Here is a 15,692-nt window from a genome sequence, read left to right as displayed (position 1 = left end):
CTGATGCTGCTGACAGATACTAGAGGGTTCCATTAACAAATTAAGCATCGTGTCAAGCAATGTTACAGAAGATTAACTAAAGCAGCTTATAATGGGCAACCAACTTAAGAAATATGTATCTGTATCACTATTATCCCCACTTGTTTTATACACAGGGATGTTCTAGATTGTAGGAAATAAATTACTTTGAGATCCAGGAGCCGTTCCCACCAGAATTAGCAGGACAATTATACCAACAATTATTGCACTCAAAACCATAAACACTATCATTATGAACATGACAGTAAATGGCACTTCCATTTAAATAGTTGTGGCATGCTCCATGATGACTGCCTAGGAACTGGCCTCTAGAAACAACTCCACAACCAGCATACAAGGAAGCAAAACCACACCCCTGTGACGTACACATGGGCATCTGCCAATAAAGGTATTTTCCCCCGACAAAACACACACACAAACACTACTGAGAGACAAAGCAGTCCATACCATGGCTTACACCCTTGGGTTTCCAATCCAATGTGAGGCCAAGGAGGAAGTCAATAGTTTCCTTTAGATAAGTTGTTGTTGCACACTAGTCACTAAATGTTTTCCTATCGACCCACAGTGCTTCAAAGCACCCATGGTAAAAGGCTTCTACTTGGTCTCTCTCATATCTAATGTAATTATCTCCATGGACTGGCCAGCTAATGTTTCATTGACAATAGTCTCTCTCTCTCCATAATGGCTCCTCTGAAGGAGTGGCACAGCTGACACAGATGGGCACAAACTAAGTAAACATACTAATATCCTGCTACTACAGTGAAACTACCACAGAGACATTTAAGTAGAAAATAGAGACATATTTGTTCAACTAGTGTTTGTTTTGTAAACAAGCTTTTGAAAATTCAAAGTCTGATTAAGTGACCATGGTCACATTTCATTTAAAGGTCCAGTTGAACATTCTTTGGGATGTAATTTCATCTGGCATTTTAATCACTGGTGAGATGATTTTGAGTTTTTTTAGGGCTTCACAAATAACTCTAAATGTAAAAACTATGTAATAGCACCTCATCCTTGTTGAATAAAAGGCTCTGAAAATAATTTAGATGAGACATGCATTTAACTGGCCTGTGTTGCACAGAATGTGGCCTGCCTGTCGGCTGATATTGGCTCTGCAACATCAATTAAACTTTTTTTTCGGAGACCTTGGCGTGCAATGCTCAATGTGCTACCTTAAAAAATCTGCAAGTTCTACTTTTGGGGATTGTGCCCTTTTACCACTGTTGGTAAACATAAACCCCATTGCCTATTTCTATTGCCAATGTTATTTAATTGTTATTGTCTTCCTCTGGTAATTTCATGAAGGAGCTATGTTTACCAATCTAAGAAATTGCCATCACACTACACACTGCCCTATCCCATCTGTACAAAAGGAATACCTATGTAAGAATGCTGTTCATTGACTAGAGCTCAACATTCAACACCATAGTACCCTCCAATCTCATCATCAAGCTGAAGGCCCTGGGTCTCAACCCCACCCTGTGCAATTGGGTCCTGGACTTTCTGATGGGCTGCCCCCAGGTGGTGAAGGTAGGAAACAACTTCTCCACTTCGCTGACCCTCAACACTGGGGCCCCACAAGGGTGCGTGCTCGGCCCCCTCCTGTACTCCCTGTTCGCCCATGACTGCGTGGCCATGCACGCCTCCAACTCAATCATCAAGTTTGCAGATGACACAACAGTAGTGGGCTTGATTACCAACAACGACGAGACAGCCTACAGGGAGGAGGTGAGGGCAATCGGAGTGTGGTGTCAGGAAAACAACCTCTCACTCAACGTCAACAAAACAAAGGAGATGATCGTGGACTTCAGGAAACAGAAAATAAATAAACCCCCTTATCCACATCGAAGGGACAGCAGTGGAGAAGGTGGACAGTTTTAAGTTCCTTGGTGTACACATCACAGACAAACTGAAATGGCCCACCCACAAAGACAGTGTGGTGAAGAAGGTGCAAAAGCATCTCTTCAACCTCAGGAGGCTGAAGAAATTTGTCTTGTCACCCAAAACCCTGAAAAACTTTTACAGATGCACAATCGAGAGCATCCTACCAGGCTGTATCACAACTTGTGCAGGTGTGGTCTGCACAATACATCACCAGGGGCAAACTACCTGCCCTCCATGACACCTACAACACCCGATGTCACAGGAAGGCCAAAAAGATCATCCGAGCCACTGCACTGTTGACAAATACAATTAGATTTTATTTGAAATAAAATACCTATTTTCTCTAATGTTTTGACTTAGTTTGACCAGTCACCATAAAAACCCTTGAAAAAAACTGGAAGCATTCCTGTTAGAACTCACAATGAATAAAATCGACATTATGTTGGTCTCATTGCTCTTATTTATGATAATAAATGATAACACTCTAACTCTGTCAAGGAATGTAAAACCTCCTTTTCCCTTCATCTGCTGATGATGACGTTATACTGCAGATCCTGAGGTGACGTTGCTTTGTCTCGCGAGTTTATGGAAAACAAATCCAGACGCTCTCTCAGGCCCCCCTTCCCACGCCCAGTGCGCTGTGGGATAGTGGCACTATAAAGTATATCCTCTCTCGGAGAAAGATAAGAAGCCCGAGACAGGAGGGGATGAAGATGGCGGACGCCAAGCAAAAAAGGAACGAACAGTTGAAACGGTGGTTAGGGTCGGAGACAGACATCGAGCCTCCTATTCTGAAAAAGAAGAAGGCGAAGGTGAAGTTCGACGATGGCGCCGTGTTTTTGGCTGCCTGCTCAAGCGGCGATACCGAGGAGGTGCTCCGAATGATTGACCGGGGTGCTGACATCAACTACGCCAATGTAGACGGTCTGACTGCCCTCCACCAGGTTTGTCTTTTTCAGCTATAAGCCTAGACACTTCCCATACAAGAGCACGACAACCATATGTCTTGCCAAAGATCGTAGCTAACGTTACCTCCTGCCACAGTAATGGAGAATGGAGTAATTCCTGCTGAAGCTCAGTCTGTTTACCTAGCACGCCCGTCCTTTTTTTTTTTTGACGAGACAGGGCCATTTCATTTGTTGGGCTGTGTTGATTGAATTGGATCAGAAGCGAAGGGGTGGTTAAACTCATAAAATATCTGATTGGTAGCTATCCTGTTTGAGCTAGCTAGGTATGTTTAAATGCATTCGTAGCTTAGCTAATGTTTTATATGGATTGTTAGCTATTTGGTCTTCGTTTACCAGCAACTGATTCAAACATACAATAGTCAGGAAGAATGACGTTGGCTTGCATGCTAACATTTAACCAGCCACTTGGGTGGTGCAGTTAGCATAGCTAATTAACGTCAGCCGGTTACAGGCACAGCCCAGATCTGCAAACCATTATTGGAACTGATCTGCCGCCCTGCTCTGGCTAACCTGTGTAAACTATGAAAGATAGCTTAACTCCGTATTGTTGTTTAACAAATACCCTTTTGTTAGTCTTTAGCGAGGTTAAAACTGCAGCCAGTTGTGTTATTTGAGTCAATAGGAAGTACAGAAAAGTAACACTTTTTTGTTAGCCAACTTGTAGCAAGGTAGCACAACTAACGTTAGCTAACCTGTGGAAAGAACGTTTAGCTAGCCAGTGCAGTGGCACTGTTCGTTATCAAGCATAAGCTTGACTGCAGTCGGTTGGCAGTAAAACTCCATTCAAATTAAATTCAGATGTCAGCTTGGATCACGTCGAAACTGTAACATGCAACAATATTTTACAATATGTTTAGCTACTGTAGCTATGCCGCAGTCTCTAGACTAAAGGGCAGGACGACTGTAATTTAACGAGCTACAGTCATGACACATTTATATTTTCAAGGAATATTATGTAACTAACCAGTCTAACTCAATTATCATACAACAGCCCACTAACGTGTTACTAGCAAACGTTAGCCTCAGTAGCCAAGTCTTTTGACATTATGTTGCTACTCCTATTATTTTAATAATACTATTGTAGCAATTTTATAACGTTACAATTTGTACCCACATTTTGTCATTTCCAGTGTGATATATATATATATATATATATATTACACTACAGATTACACATGTATCACAATGCATTTGGCCTAGTTTCTGTTGCTGCTGTAAGGTGGGCACATCCTAGTTATTGTGATATATGGAGGCTATAGCTATGCATAGATCTGTGTAATTGTAAGCTCTCTGCATGGATTGGCAATCAACTTGTGCTGTTTCAAAGTAGTTAGGAAAGTCTACTTTTAAAATAGCCTAGCTAACTAACGTTCTTAGCTTCACACTAAGTAAATTCTCAGAATTAGAATCATATGCTCATTTTATAAAGATTGTTACACTTTGGAATTGGCTATTGGCTCTAAATTAGGCAAGCTGGCATATATCCTGCAGATGTGTTTGGATTGCAATGTTGCATTACTGACATGGGTTTTGCTGCACAGTAAACTGTTATGCAGTCAGATAACAGCTGACACATTCTCTCTGAGAGATGTGAGGTTTTACATGTCAATATCTGTCACTTTCAGCTGTGTGAAAGAAGCCAATCCTAGGTTTTTGGGCTGTTAATATTATTAGTCAACACTTTAGCCTATGTTATGGCAGGTGGAGCACCAGCCTGTTACCCTGAATACTGACAACCAAAACAGAGTGCATGTGGAAGCCAGAACTCTAAGTCAGGGGAAAGTGTTTTTAAAACAGATACTGCACATTAAAATTTTACGCCATGCCATTGTTTTGTCATTGTAACATGTTAATTGTCCAACGGTTTTCACACTGGCGTAAATGCAAAATTGAGAAAATGTAGGCCTGCCTGGCTCCCCAAATGCATTTTAGTAAAGTCAGAATGAATCATGGTTTATTGAAGTCTTGCATACTCAAAGTGTCTTGAACCTTACATCTACAATGATCTCATCACCCAGATGTCCTGTTTGCTAAGTGATGCATCACCCGCTCTTTCTCATAAGTAGTGTGATGTGTGCACCTTTTTATAAACTGTTATTGCCGGGCAAGGCTATATCCCCCAAGGCTGATCTCAGGGTGTGGAATTGGTGCCATATCTCTAGAATAGATGCTGCTGTATTACTAGTTGATTTTGGGTGGGGGAATTCACACAAATTACTTTGTCTTGTCAGACATTTAGATAGTCCCTGACTAGTAGTACATGTCTCTTTCTTGGGGCTGGGCGATATGGCCATAATATTATCACTGTATTTGAATAAAAATGGATGTTATTTGACAGTATAAAAAACTTTTTTAATAATGCAAGTTCTAAATTTGCTTTGAGTAGTGAGTGACCCTAGGGTGGCAACACAAACATTAAGTGATTTCAGTGGGTCTTTCTCCATTCTGATTGTTTTATACTGTTCAATTCAACCCCCAAAAATGTAATTTTCATACATTTCTACATTTAAGATCATTTCCACACTGCCACGATATGGGCAAGCAATCTGGACCTTATTTTTAACCAAATGTTGCAATTTGACTTGAGATTTAGAGCAAAACACTTGGGTTAACTGTTGAAATCATGGAAATAGAATGTCTATTCTAATTCTATAGTTAGAATATAATAGTGGTCACTTTTAATAGTTTGACATGACAATTAATTAAAATGCCAGGGAGGTGTTATTGTGACAGGGTGGGAACTAAAGTGTTGATAGGTGTTTCCTAAGGGACCCTATAATCTTTGGCTACATTTTAATGTTTTCTCTTAGCTCTTTCATGCAGCTAAAATATTCTTGCTTTGCGTATTCCTCTTTCATTTCAAAAATACTGTTGCACAAACATGCTGATTTAGGTCTACCCCATCAATGGTATTATCAGGCTGTATGGCTAATTACACTTGCTCTTACTCAGTACATTTATTAGCTAGTGATTAGCATTAGCGGCTAACAAGATTTAGGAGCAACTTGCCAAGAAAAGACAAACTAGCTGTTTGCAGATGTTAGAAACGTAAGCGAATAGTGTATTTATAGAATGGTAGATTTATATTATGAAGCAAAGTGACAACTGCATCGTTGTCATCAACAGTGCTGCATTGACCATGCAGACTGAACACAAGTGTCTCGTGGTGGAGGAAGAACAAATGTGCTCCTTGAGTGACAGGAGCCTGGGCTAGGTCTGTGTGGAATGCGGCATAGAGGGATGACTCGAGTTGCGAAGTAAACTATAAAAATGGACATTACACACTGCGAATCACATTTAACAAAACAAACATTCAAATACTGTTATAGAAGGTAAAGTAAAAACCCAAACTGGTCTGTGCATCAATACTGGTATATCGCAAAAAACAGTATACCGCCCAGCCCTACCTCTTACAGCTACCCCCCTACTTTTTTCAATTTCCGCCTGAAGACATACCCAAATCTAACTGCCTGTAGCTCAGGCCCAGGACCAAGGATATGCATATTCTTGGTTTCATTTGAGAGAAAACACTCTGAAGTTTGTGTAAATGTGAATTGAATGTAGGAGAATATATCACAATAGATCTGGTTTAGATAATACAATGAAAAAACCATAATTTTTATTGTTGTATCTTTAAAATGAACAAGACAAAACAAACATATAAGAGGGCAACAGTACTTGTGCAAAGTTTCAGAATTATAACTTCCAAAATGAGTGTGCTACATGACATTTATCATGAAGTCACCCAGGTGTCCCTCACAAGTATCCCAAATGTGCCCAAGTGGCCAAATTGGTGAAGTTATCCATTTTGAATGGAATAACTATATACAAAATACCATAATCGTATTCTAACCCCCCCCCCTCCAAAAAACCTGAAAAAAAAAATATATACATTTACAAAATAACACTTTCAATGTTTAGAAGACCCTCAGTCCTCTACACAATATTGTGCTGCTGATGCCAGGTGCCATAGCAGTCTCTTTCTGCTGTAAAGCAGAGGGTCACCAAGCATGTGGTGCAGGTGATGGGGACTTTTGCAAAGAACACAGTGCCGCCTCCATGCTGTGCCCTTTTGGCCCTGAGGCACATCCATGCCTGTAGAAATACTTTTGGGCAGATGAACACCACTTGTGGCAGGAGCTGGATGAACCAGCTTTAGTGGGGGATGGACACCTTGGCACTGGGGGCTCCCATTCGGAGTCGGTGTCACTGGGAAATAAAATGTTCAGTTCGAATAGTTTCACATATGAGCCCTGTATCAACAGGTATAATAAATATATATATATTGAGTACAGGGAACATAACATTGAATATTATTATAGACCTGCTAGATCTGTCTCATTTATATTATGACATTTCAGCTAGATCTACTGTCTCCATTTCACTTTGGCCATTGTTGTGGGCCTGCCCTCCTCTCAACAGCCCCAAATAGGCTATTTCATGTGAGGGTGGGGCGGCAGACACGCGCATCTCGGCCATGCTCCCTCTAATCCACAATATGTATATATACACACAAACACAGGCTATGGGTCATAAACATACCCACAATGTATAGCCAACGTGTACTTTACACACTTCATTACATTTTTATAAATTGCTACTAAAATGTAAAAACTTTTATATTATTCATTTCAAACAACGGCATTAGCATGAGAAGAACAAAACGATGTCATCTCCGTTCAAAAAATATTCCTCCATTTGGGAATCGCTAAATGAATCGTCCTCCAACAATGTCTCACTTTCCTGATCAATTTCTTCTAAAATTGTGTGTGCATCTGTATATCTAGACTTAGATTTAGCTTTCCCTGATTTAGTCGCCATACTGGTTGATATATAAACAGTTGAAGATGCGATTTACCAAAACAATGCTGTGCGTAACATGCGTGGCTCCTTCCGGTATGAATCTTCAATGGCGAATGACCCTCTTTACGCCGGAGTTTACAACATGGGTTGGTCATCCAACACACAAACATTACATATTGCTGTTTAGCTCAGCTCATTGGCTATCTACCCAGCTAGATTTCAAGACGATCAGTGGTCATTGGGTTAAAATGCAGTCAATCAACGAAACAGCGGTCATATCATTGGTGCACAACGATATCATTACTTGTTGTCTTCAAATCGGTTTCTGTCAGTCAATACGTCCCGCGAAATGACCCATCAGGTTTGGTTGTGTTACAAACAAACCGGTTGATTGCAATGAAACCAAACATGACTGGAAAAGTCACGTTTAGTGTGTGTATTTACATCGAATGTGTCGTCAAATGGAATGCGACGGAATTCACGAAACAAGCGGTTCACAAAATGTTTCGTGTTAAGCTATTAAAATGTATTTTATCAAACAAAAGACCATTCGTTGTGTAACAATGAGCATTGGGATTGCAAACAGGAAGACCGTCAAAGCTAAACTATTTATTTTATTGCAATTTGATGTTACGCCTGTGCTGGTTGAAATAGTTTTTTTTATGGGGCTTTGTTCTCAGATAATCGCATCGTATTCTTTCGCAGTAAATCCTTTTTTAAATATGACAACGCAGTTGGATTAGCAAGATTCTAGGTTTTCGACCCATGTGAGACACTTGTATTTTCATGAATGTTTAATATGACTATTTATGTAGCGATCACCGTATGTTGTCGAATTTAATCCCGCAAACGGGTTCGGTGCGCAGAAAGGTTAATCAGCCTGCCTTTAGGGTGACTGAGTTGGGCTTCCTTTCAAATGGAATTAGTCAGTCCCCCGCACTGAGCAGGCTCACTGGGTGAAAACATTGCCTTTTTTTGGACCGGAGTCCACTCCAGGGACAAGCAGAGTTAGGGAAGCATTTGCGACGCTGTGTTGGAGACCTAACCATGTCTGGAGAGACTTTGAGCAGCTTTGTTTGTGTTCCAGCATGTGATCCTTGGCTTCAGGGTCTTGGAAAAGAGTTGACGGCAAATTAGAGATTGGCTTTTAGCGTGCTAATCCTTTCAGGAATCCTTTCAGGATTTCAGGAAGGTCCGACTGATGTTGGTTTGCTCAAACCAACAGAGATTTGGTTTAGGGATGTGCACTGTTATTTGAATATCTGAACAGACGTTGGTATTAGAATACTTTTGAGTATTAATTTTAGGGCCCAAAAAATGTATAGGCCTATTTTAACACTGAAAGAATTTTCTAAATGTAAAATATCCATGTGACATTGTTACATGCAAGAATATACCATGACATTTCAAATTATACATTTAATAAAAACAAACCTTTCATTGTAGTTTTTATGACGTTCTCCCCATATAGACTGGTAGCATTCAGGTGTTTGTTGGCCAATCAAAGTGGCTCAATGGATGGGGAGTTCACTATTGCAATGCAAGATGGAATACAATTATGTGATTAAAAGTGAGCGAAATGTGGCCTCAATTAGCCTAGCTAGCTATAGTTGGCTAGCTTAGCTTCTCTAGGCTACTCCAGTCAAGATGGGCGCTGTTATATGGGATGATAAATAACATTGGCTTTTACAAGCTAGGTAGTCTTGGCTGTAGATGAGTAGCATCGCTCTCTGCCTCAGTCTGCTCATTCCCATCTCACCGGCACCTCCACAGCTCCCTCGTGCAGCAGTGTTCAAGTTTTTTTTAAACGTAACAAAATGCATGCATTTCAGATATCCAGATATCCGACAAATCTAATTTGATTTGACACGTGCCAAATACAACTTTCCCAACCTCGCAGAGTTAAAAAAAAATAATATTAAAGTTAACATATTTGCTGTTAAATATCTTGATACCATTTGAATAGTGGCATTTTTGCTAACCCCCATCTAATGTGGCTCAGTCTGGGTTGCCTCTTTGTTTTGGTTGCCACGTTAATTGTCCCTGATTGCTTTGCTAATCATTATCCACATTAGGAATCTCTGCCTTCAAGGAGTAGGGCCAATTGGCTTAGAGAATCAGTTGTCAGAATGACTGGTTAATGACTCTCCCAAAGTGGGATGGACTCCCCTCCTATTAGCAGGAGGCCAGTAGTGGTAATGCCCCTAGTCCCGGTCTTGAATGGCATTAAACCAAACAGTAAGTCAATTCTCCCCAATACGCCACTACCCATCCCCCATTCATTGTAAACAAGCCTCATATTTTCATTGGTCCCTAACAATTCTTCCATGAAAACGTCTTTATTAGGTGTATAGGGTTAGTCACCTGCCAGTGGTTTGACTAGCCTTTTTATTAATAGTCAATCATTGTGCCAAGATTCACCACTACTGTAATAATTGGCTTAGTCGTGAAACTACTGTGGCTTTAACATAACTCTAATGCTACTACCACGCAGGTACCCAAGTGACCACTGACCAGCCAGGCAGTGTAGGCTAATTGACATGGTAGAGTGGCAAGACTCCTTTCAGTTTCAGCTGTAGAGCTGTTATTTTATCTGCAACAATTGTTTATGGGGGTTGTCGGGTGCTGATGACATCAGCGGCCATTGACATGCCCTGAACCATGTCCCTTCCTTGTGACAAGGCAGTGACCTCTAGCTTTGATTGTAACAATGCTTTACAAGGAGGGTCACTCACTACTCCTTGGGTGCAGTGACTGCACTGCACTCCCGCCACTTCTGAGTGCCAGGTTATAAATACCACCTGCATCAGTTCTTCTCAGTATAGATTGTTTGTGGAGATGATTCTAAGTTTGGGTATGAGTCACCGCCACACATACTCTGGACCGCTTAGCTTTGTACTGGAGGCCTGGCATGCATTTGGAGTTTGTGGACAGTCTGGCTTGAAAGGGTTTGTCTGTGTGGAACAGAGATCACCTACTAGTCACTGAACAATGGCCTCTGATCACCTTTTGTGAATGAGCACCACTGTTCTTAACTATGGACCTGGAGGACTAGGCCTATTTGGTTGATTTGAAACTGTTAATCAGAATTGGGTGTGTTAAGGCTTCCGCATGCTACCAGTTCGGAATAGTTGTGATAATATATGCACAAACATTTTGTGACGCTTTGGATTTTTCTCCCCTCTGGAGGCAAGTTGAAGCTGGCGACTACGCCCCTTCATCTGATTGGCCAACAGTAGGGATTCTTCAATAAAAGATTACTTGTTTTTCTTAACCACACTAGCGACCCACCTGGCCAACATCCAGTGAAATTGCAGAGCACCAAATTCAAAAACAGAAATGCTCATTATAAAACTTCATAAAACATAAGTGTTATACATGGGTTTAAAGATTTTATTTGTTTATTTTACCTTTTATTTAACTAGGCAAGTAAGTTAAGAACAAATTCTTATTTTCAATGACGGCCTAGGAACAGTGGGTTAACTGCCTGTTCAGGGGCAGAATGACAGATTTGTACCTTGTCAGCTCAAGAAGATTTCAAGAAGGTTTTACTGCGAAAGCATACCATGCGATTATCTGAGAACAGCGCCCAGCAGACAAATCATTACAAACAGTAACCAGCCAAGTAGTTACACAAGTTAGAAATGGAGAAAATGAATCACTTACCTTTGATCTTCATATGGTTGCACTCAGAAGACATTAATTGTTCAATAAATGTTGTTTTTGTTTGATAGTCTCTTCATATCCAAATACCTCTTTGTTCGCTTTCTTCAGTAATCCACAGGCTCAAACGCAGTCACAACAGGCAGATGAAAAATCCAAATAGTATCTGTGAAGTTTGTAGAAACATGTCAAATGATGTTTATAATCATACCTAAGGTTGTTTTTAGTCTAATCGATTATATTTCAACCGGACAATAACGTTGTCAATATAAAAGGTAAACAATAAAGGTGCACTCTCGGTTGTGCGCATGGAAAAAGCTCTGAGACACTGTAGTGTCCACTCATTCAGAGAGGTCTTACTCCCTCATTTTTCAGAATACAAGCCTGAAACAATTTCTAAAGATGGTTGACATCTAGTGGAAGGCATAGGAAGTGCAATTTGAGTCCAAAGTCAATGGATACTGTAAAGGCATTCAATAGAGCTATAAAATAAAAATAAACTACTTCCTGGATGGATTTTTCTCATTTTTTTTGCCTGCCAAATCAGTTCTATTATACTCAACATTTATTTGAACAGTTTTGGGAACTTTAGTGTTCTATCCAAATCTACCAATTATATGCATTTCCTAGCTTCTGGGCCTGAGTAGCAGGCAGTTTTCTTTGGGCACGCTTTTCAAACAATTCCGAATGCTGCCCCCTATCCTAGTGAAGTTAATGCACCCCCCCCCCCCCCCCCCCATGAAGTACTGAATCAAACCTCTTAGATGTAAAACTGTGTGGCTAAGAACTTGGCAAAAATGAATGTCAAATTTTAGTTGTCATAAAATTCTTAGATTAATTCGGAATATTTTGCTACGGTGTCTTTTTTCTAGGTTTTCATGCGAAAGTTTTTTAAGGGAGTATGTGAGCACACTCGTTCGGCTACCTGAGTTTGACGAGGCACCAGCCGAACTGAAGCATGCTGACGTCTTTACTGCTGGGGCACAAGCCCTCACACCCTGCAGCCCTCTAGGACCACTAAGTAAATTTATAAACCAGAATTGTAACGCTTAACACAGTTGCTCTCCAGAGGTGTGGGGTGGAGAGGAGGTACAGGGAGTTGAGAATGAGGGGGCAGGACTGGAGAAAGATGTTTGTAGATATGCACTGGATGGGTAGCATTCCGGTTCTGTCGTCCTGGCCCGTGCATTCCTCGCATGACAGTTGGTGGAAACCATGGCAAAGGGAGAGCAGAGCAGGCATTCCTCAGCTGTCACCCCCCCCCCCCCCCACACACACACACACACACACACAGTCCTACCCTCCTGTTTCTGCCCTGCCTGCCAGCCGCTCCCCAGGCAATGCCAGGACCCAGCTGACTGCTGCATACTTTGCAGGCAGGGCCTACACAGGGAAACAACAGGCGTATTCACCCATATCTGAGTCATCCACATTGTATATCATTGGTAATGCACTTAGTGTATATAGTCTAGCTGGTACAGTTATTGTCAAAGGATTACATTTTTACTGGATCATCAAAATAACTTTTTGTAAGTTGTGGTTTTGACGTCACGGTGAAGGTTTTACGACATCATTGGGTTAGGCTTGATAAAATGCCAACTGTTCACTTTTTTTACCATATCAGTTTACATTCCACGCCCTCACTATCGGTGTGTGAACTCTAACAATGTAACCATGGCAATGTCTCATGCCAAGTTGCTAGCGTCTTGGCGGCTGATTCCCGTACATACGGAGTTACATAACCACTAACTGAGCAGAGTAGCCAGCAGCAGTTTAGAATCACATGGACTGCATGAATCTTGAAATGGAACCTATGCAGACAGCAGTACATGAGGCCCTCACTGTAGTTCCATCCAAAGCAAAACCAGTTACATTAACACATTACATAATTGCTCCAGCCCCAACCCTGAGATTCTCAGCTGTGGCAGAGGCTCCCACTCAGCCAATGAGAGCCGGCTGTCTCATGTCAGGAAGCATAGATTCGACTTTCAGTAGAGGTGTTAAGATGTTTTTGTTGCTTGAATTGAATCTCTTGATTAAATTTGGAAAATGTACTTGTTGACTTGATATTTGGAAGGTCTGGCCTTGTAAAGTGTTGTCTTCACACAGATCCTATTGCTGAAATATTATGTTCTGGAACATTTCTTTCACCAGTCATGCGGCACTCTTTTATTCTTAAGGCTGTAAACTCACTTACCCTGGTGGGAAGCGGAGAGCGTTTTGTTTTACCACGGATCACCTGATCTGAAGTGAGAATTGTGTGTCAGGACCTGAAAGCGCTGCCCAATTAGTGCTAGATTTAAGTTGATTTGGGGTGAAACGAGCTGTGTGACTTTTGATGACTGGGGAGCACCGTGTTCCTCATTACTAGGGACATTTGTCGTTGTTCACCTTGGAAGATAATCAAAGGAATGCCGAACAAGACTGAATACTTTCAAGACTGAATACCCCCCCTCTCATTGAAGGTGTCTATTCCTAGCCCTAAACCAAAGTTGGAGGTGGCCTGTTTGGCAGTGGACTGGGTATGCAGGCGCTGTGCGAACACAGCACATGGCACTGTTTTGTTTGTGGAGGATGGGACTCTTACAGTGGAATGCCCCACTTCCTTTGTTGAAACCATTCTGAGGAATGGTCAGAAACCCCTGCCTCTTGTGTTGGGCCCTGTCAACAGAGGCTGTTTAGCCCTACCAAAGGTCAGTGCCATTACAAATGGCAGCTCTGAATTAAATGTAATTGTAGCCATTTGTTTATGGTAAAGGGGGTACTGTACAGCAGCTGGATGACCTTATATTTGTTATGCGATCGTGGTGAGAATTCGTCACTGTTTAAGACATTAAACATTTGGTCGTTTTTGGAGAACTTTGTAAAATCAACACTACTTTGGTGGTTGAGGTGAGTTTAGCCATTACTATTTAAAGCTCTTGATGTACCTCTGGTAGAAAGGCACTATAGAAATCATCTATTATAAGAAATATTTCAACTACCCTTTTTTGTTGAAGATAAAATTTAGGCTTTCTAATTGACCTGCCCAAAGGCAGTGATTCATGCATTTATAATGCACAGAGCAGATTGAGAATACATTAATGTCACTCAGTTATTTATAGAATGGAATGAAGAAAATCTGAATCGTATTACTTTATGCGTTCAGTCGTCTGTCTTGTAGAAAGGTTAATGGCAAATACAGTGATGTTTTCATAACCGTAGCAGTCGATTGCTTGTCAGTTTTTATGGACACTAGTGCATTAATAACATAATTCAAGTGTTACGGGTCACCCAACCCAATGTTGATTCAACGTTGCCTCAATCATCAGCATAACCGTCACGGGCCTCTAGCTTGTGACAACTGTATTATTAGAAAAGCTCACAGAACTTGCACATTCTACCTGTTAATAATTGGTAGGTCTTGCTCTGTCAGGCGGGCCCTGTCTAAGTTTTCATTGAAGTGTTTTCCACAAAACCTATAATCAAGTGCAGGAAGTCCTTGTGTCGTTGCTCTCGGCTGCTTCTCAACATGTCAGGTAGTCTGCTGATCATGACACGTCTGCATGGCTTCCTTGCGCAATGTGTCACACATATTAGAAAGCAGACACCTTCCATGATTGTTCAACTTCAGATTTTCTTGGAAAAATGACTGTTACCTCAAATAAAACACATTTAAAATATAGGCATAAATACTAAAATTTTCTTGAGACATATTGATACCCAATTTCTTGATGCTTTAATTTTGAAAGGGCTCGATTGGTAGGAACTGTGAAGTATTTGAGACTAGCGTCACTGCAGGTTGAAACTGGTTCACCTGGGGTTGTAGGTAGAATTCCTCAGTAGGGGTGTAAACTCGACCCTCTTTTGCCACATGTGCTCAGACAGACGTGACAGCCAGGCAGGATGTGGAGACGGACTTGACCTGTCACACATTAGCTACCGATAGGCTAGGTGCTCTGCGGATGTCGGCCATGATCAAGACGAGACCATGAAGCTGGAGACTCGGCTATACATTTAAAGGCAATGTCACGGTTGATTTTGAAACCAGAAGCTACCATTCATCCACACCTGTGTACCACCCTCTCCCACAAGTACATTTTGTGAGCTCTCTTGCTCTCTTTCCTCCCCCGCTGCCCCACATCTCCGTCCACACTTGGGCCTTAGCATAGTATTGAGCTGCTGCAAAATATTAGTGGGATGACTTCAGCAGCGTGTCTGTTTTTATTCACCCTGTGGCAGTCTTCTCTGCTCTAGATTGGTTTTTAAACTATCCCAGGGTTCTTTGCTTTCCAGCAGTCATATGCCTCACTGAGTGTGGGTTTATAACATGCCTTTGAACTGAAAACACCTGGA

The 15,692-nt window shown here is 41.4% G+C and overlaps 1 protein-coding gene across 14 annotated transcripts in view; it reads left to right on the top strand.

The window, feature by feature from the left end:
• Positions 1 to 2,536: 2,536 nt before the first annotated feature.
• LOC109910297 (protein phosphatase 1 regulatory subunit 12A-like) overlaps positions 2,537 to 15,692 on the top strand; it is a 76,357-nt gene continuing 63,201 nt past the window's right edge. For 10 of the 14 annotated variants that reach the window (XM_031798353.1, XM_031798352.1, XM_031798349.1 and 7 more), the window contains exon 1: positions 2,538 to 2,867. In XM_031798353.1, coding sequence (XP_031654213.1) covers positions 2,631 to 2,867 — 237 coding nt within the window. In that variant the 5' untranslated portion in view covers positions 2,538 to 2,630. Of the gene's footprint in view, positions 2,868 to 15,692 lie in introns of all 14 variants that reach the window. The other 4 variants (XM_031798356.1, XM_031798354.1, XM_031798346.1 and 1 more) reach the window with 2 other exon arrangements.

This window comes from Oncorhynchus kisutch, linkage group LG19 (assembly GCF_002021735.2).
Source record: "Oncorhynchus kisutch isolate 150728-3 linkage group LG19, Okis_V2, whole genome shotgun sequence".
Taxonomy (NCBI): domain Eukaryota; kingdom Metazoa; phylum Chordata; class Actinopteri; order Salmoniformes; family Salmonidae; genus Oncorhynchus; species Oncorhynchus kisutch.
The sequence above is the reverse complement of the archived record's forward strand: the minus strand, read 5'-3'. Positions and strand labels throughout refer to the sequence as shown.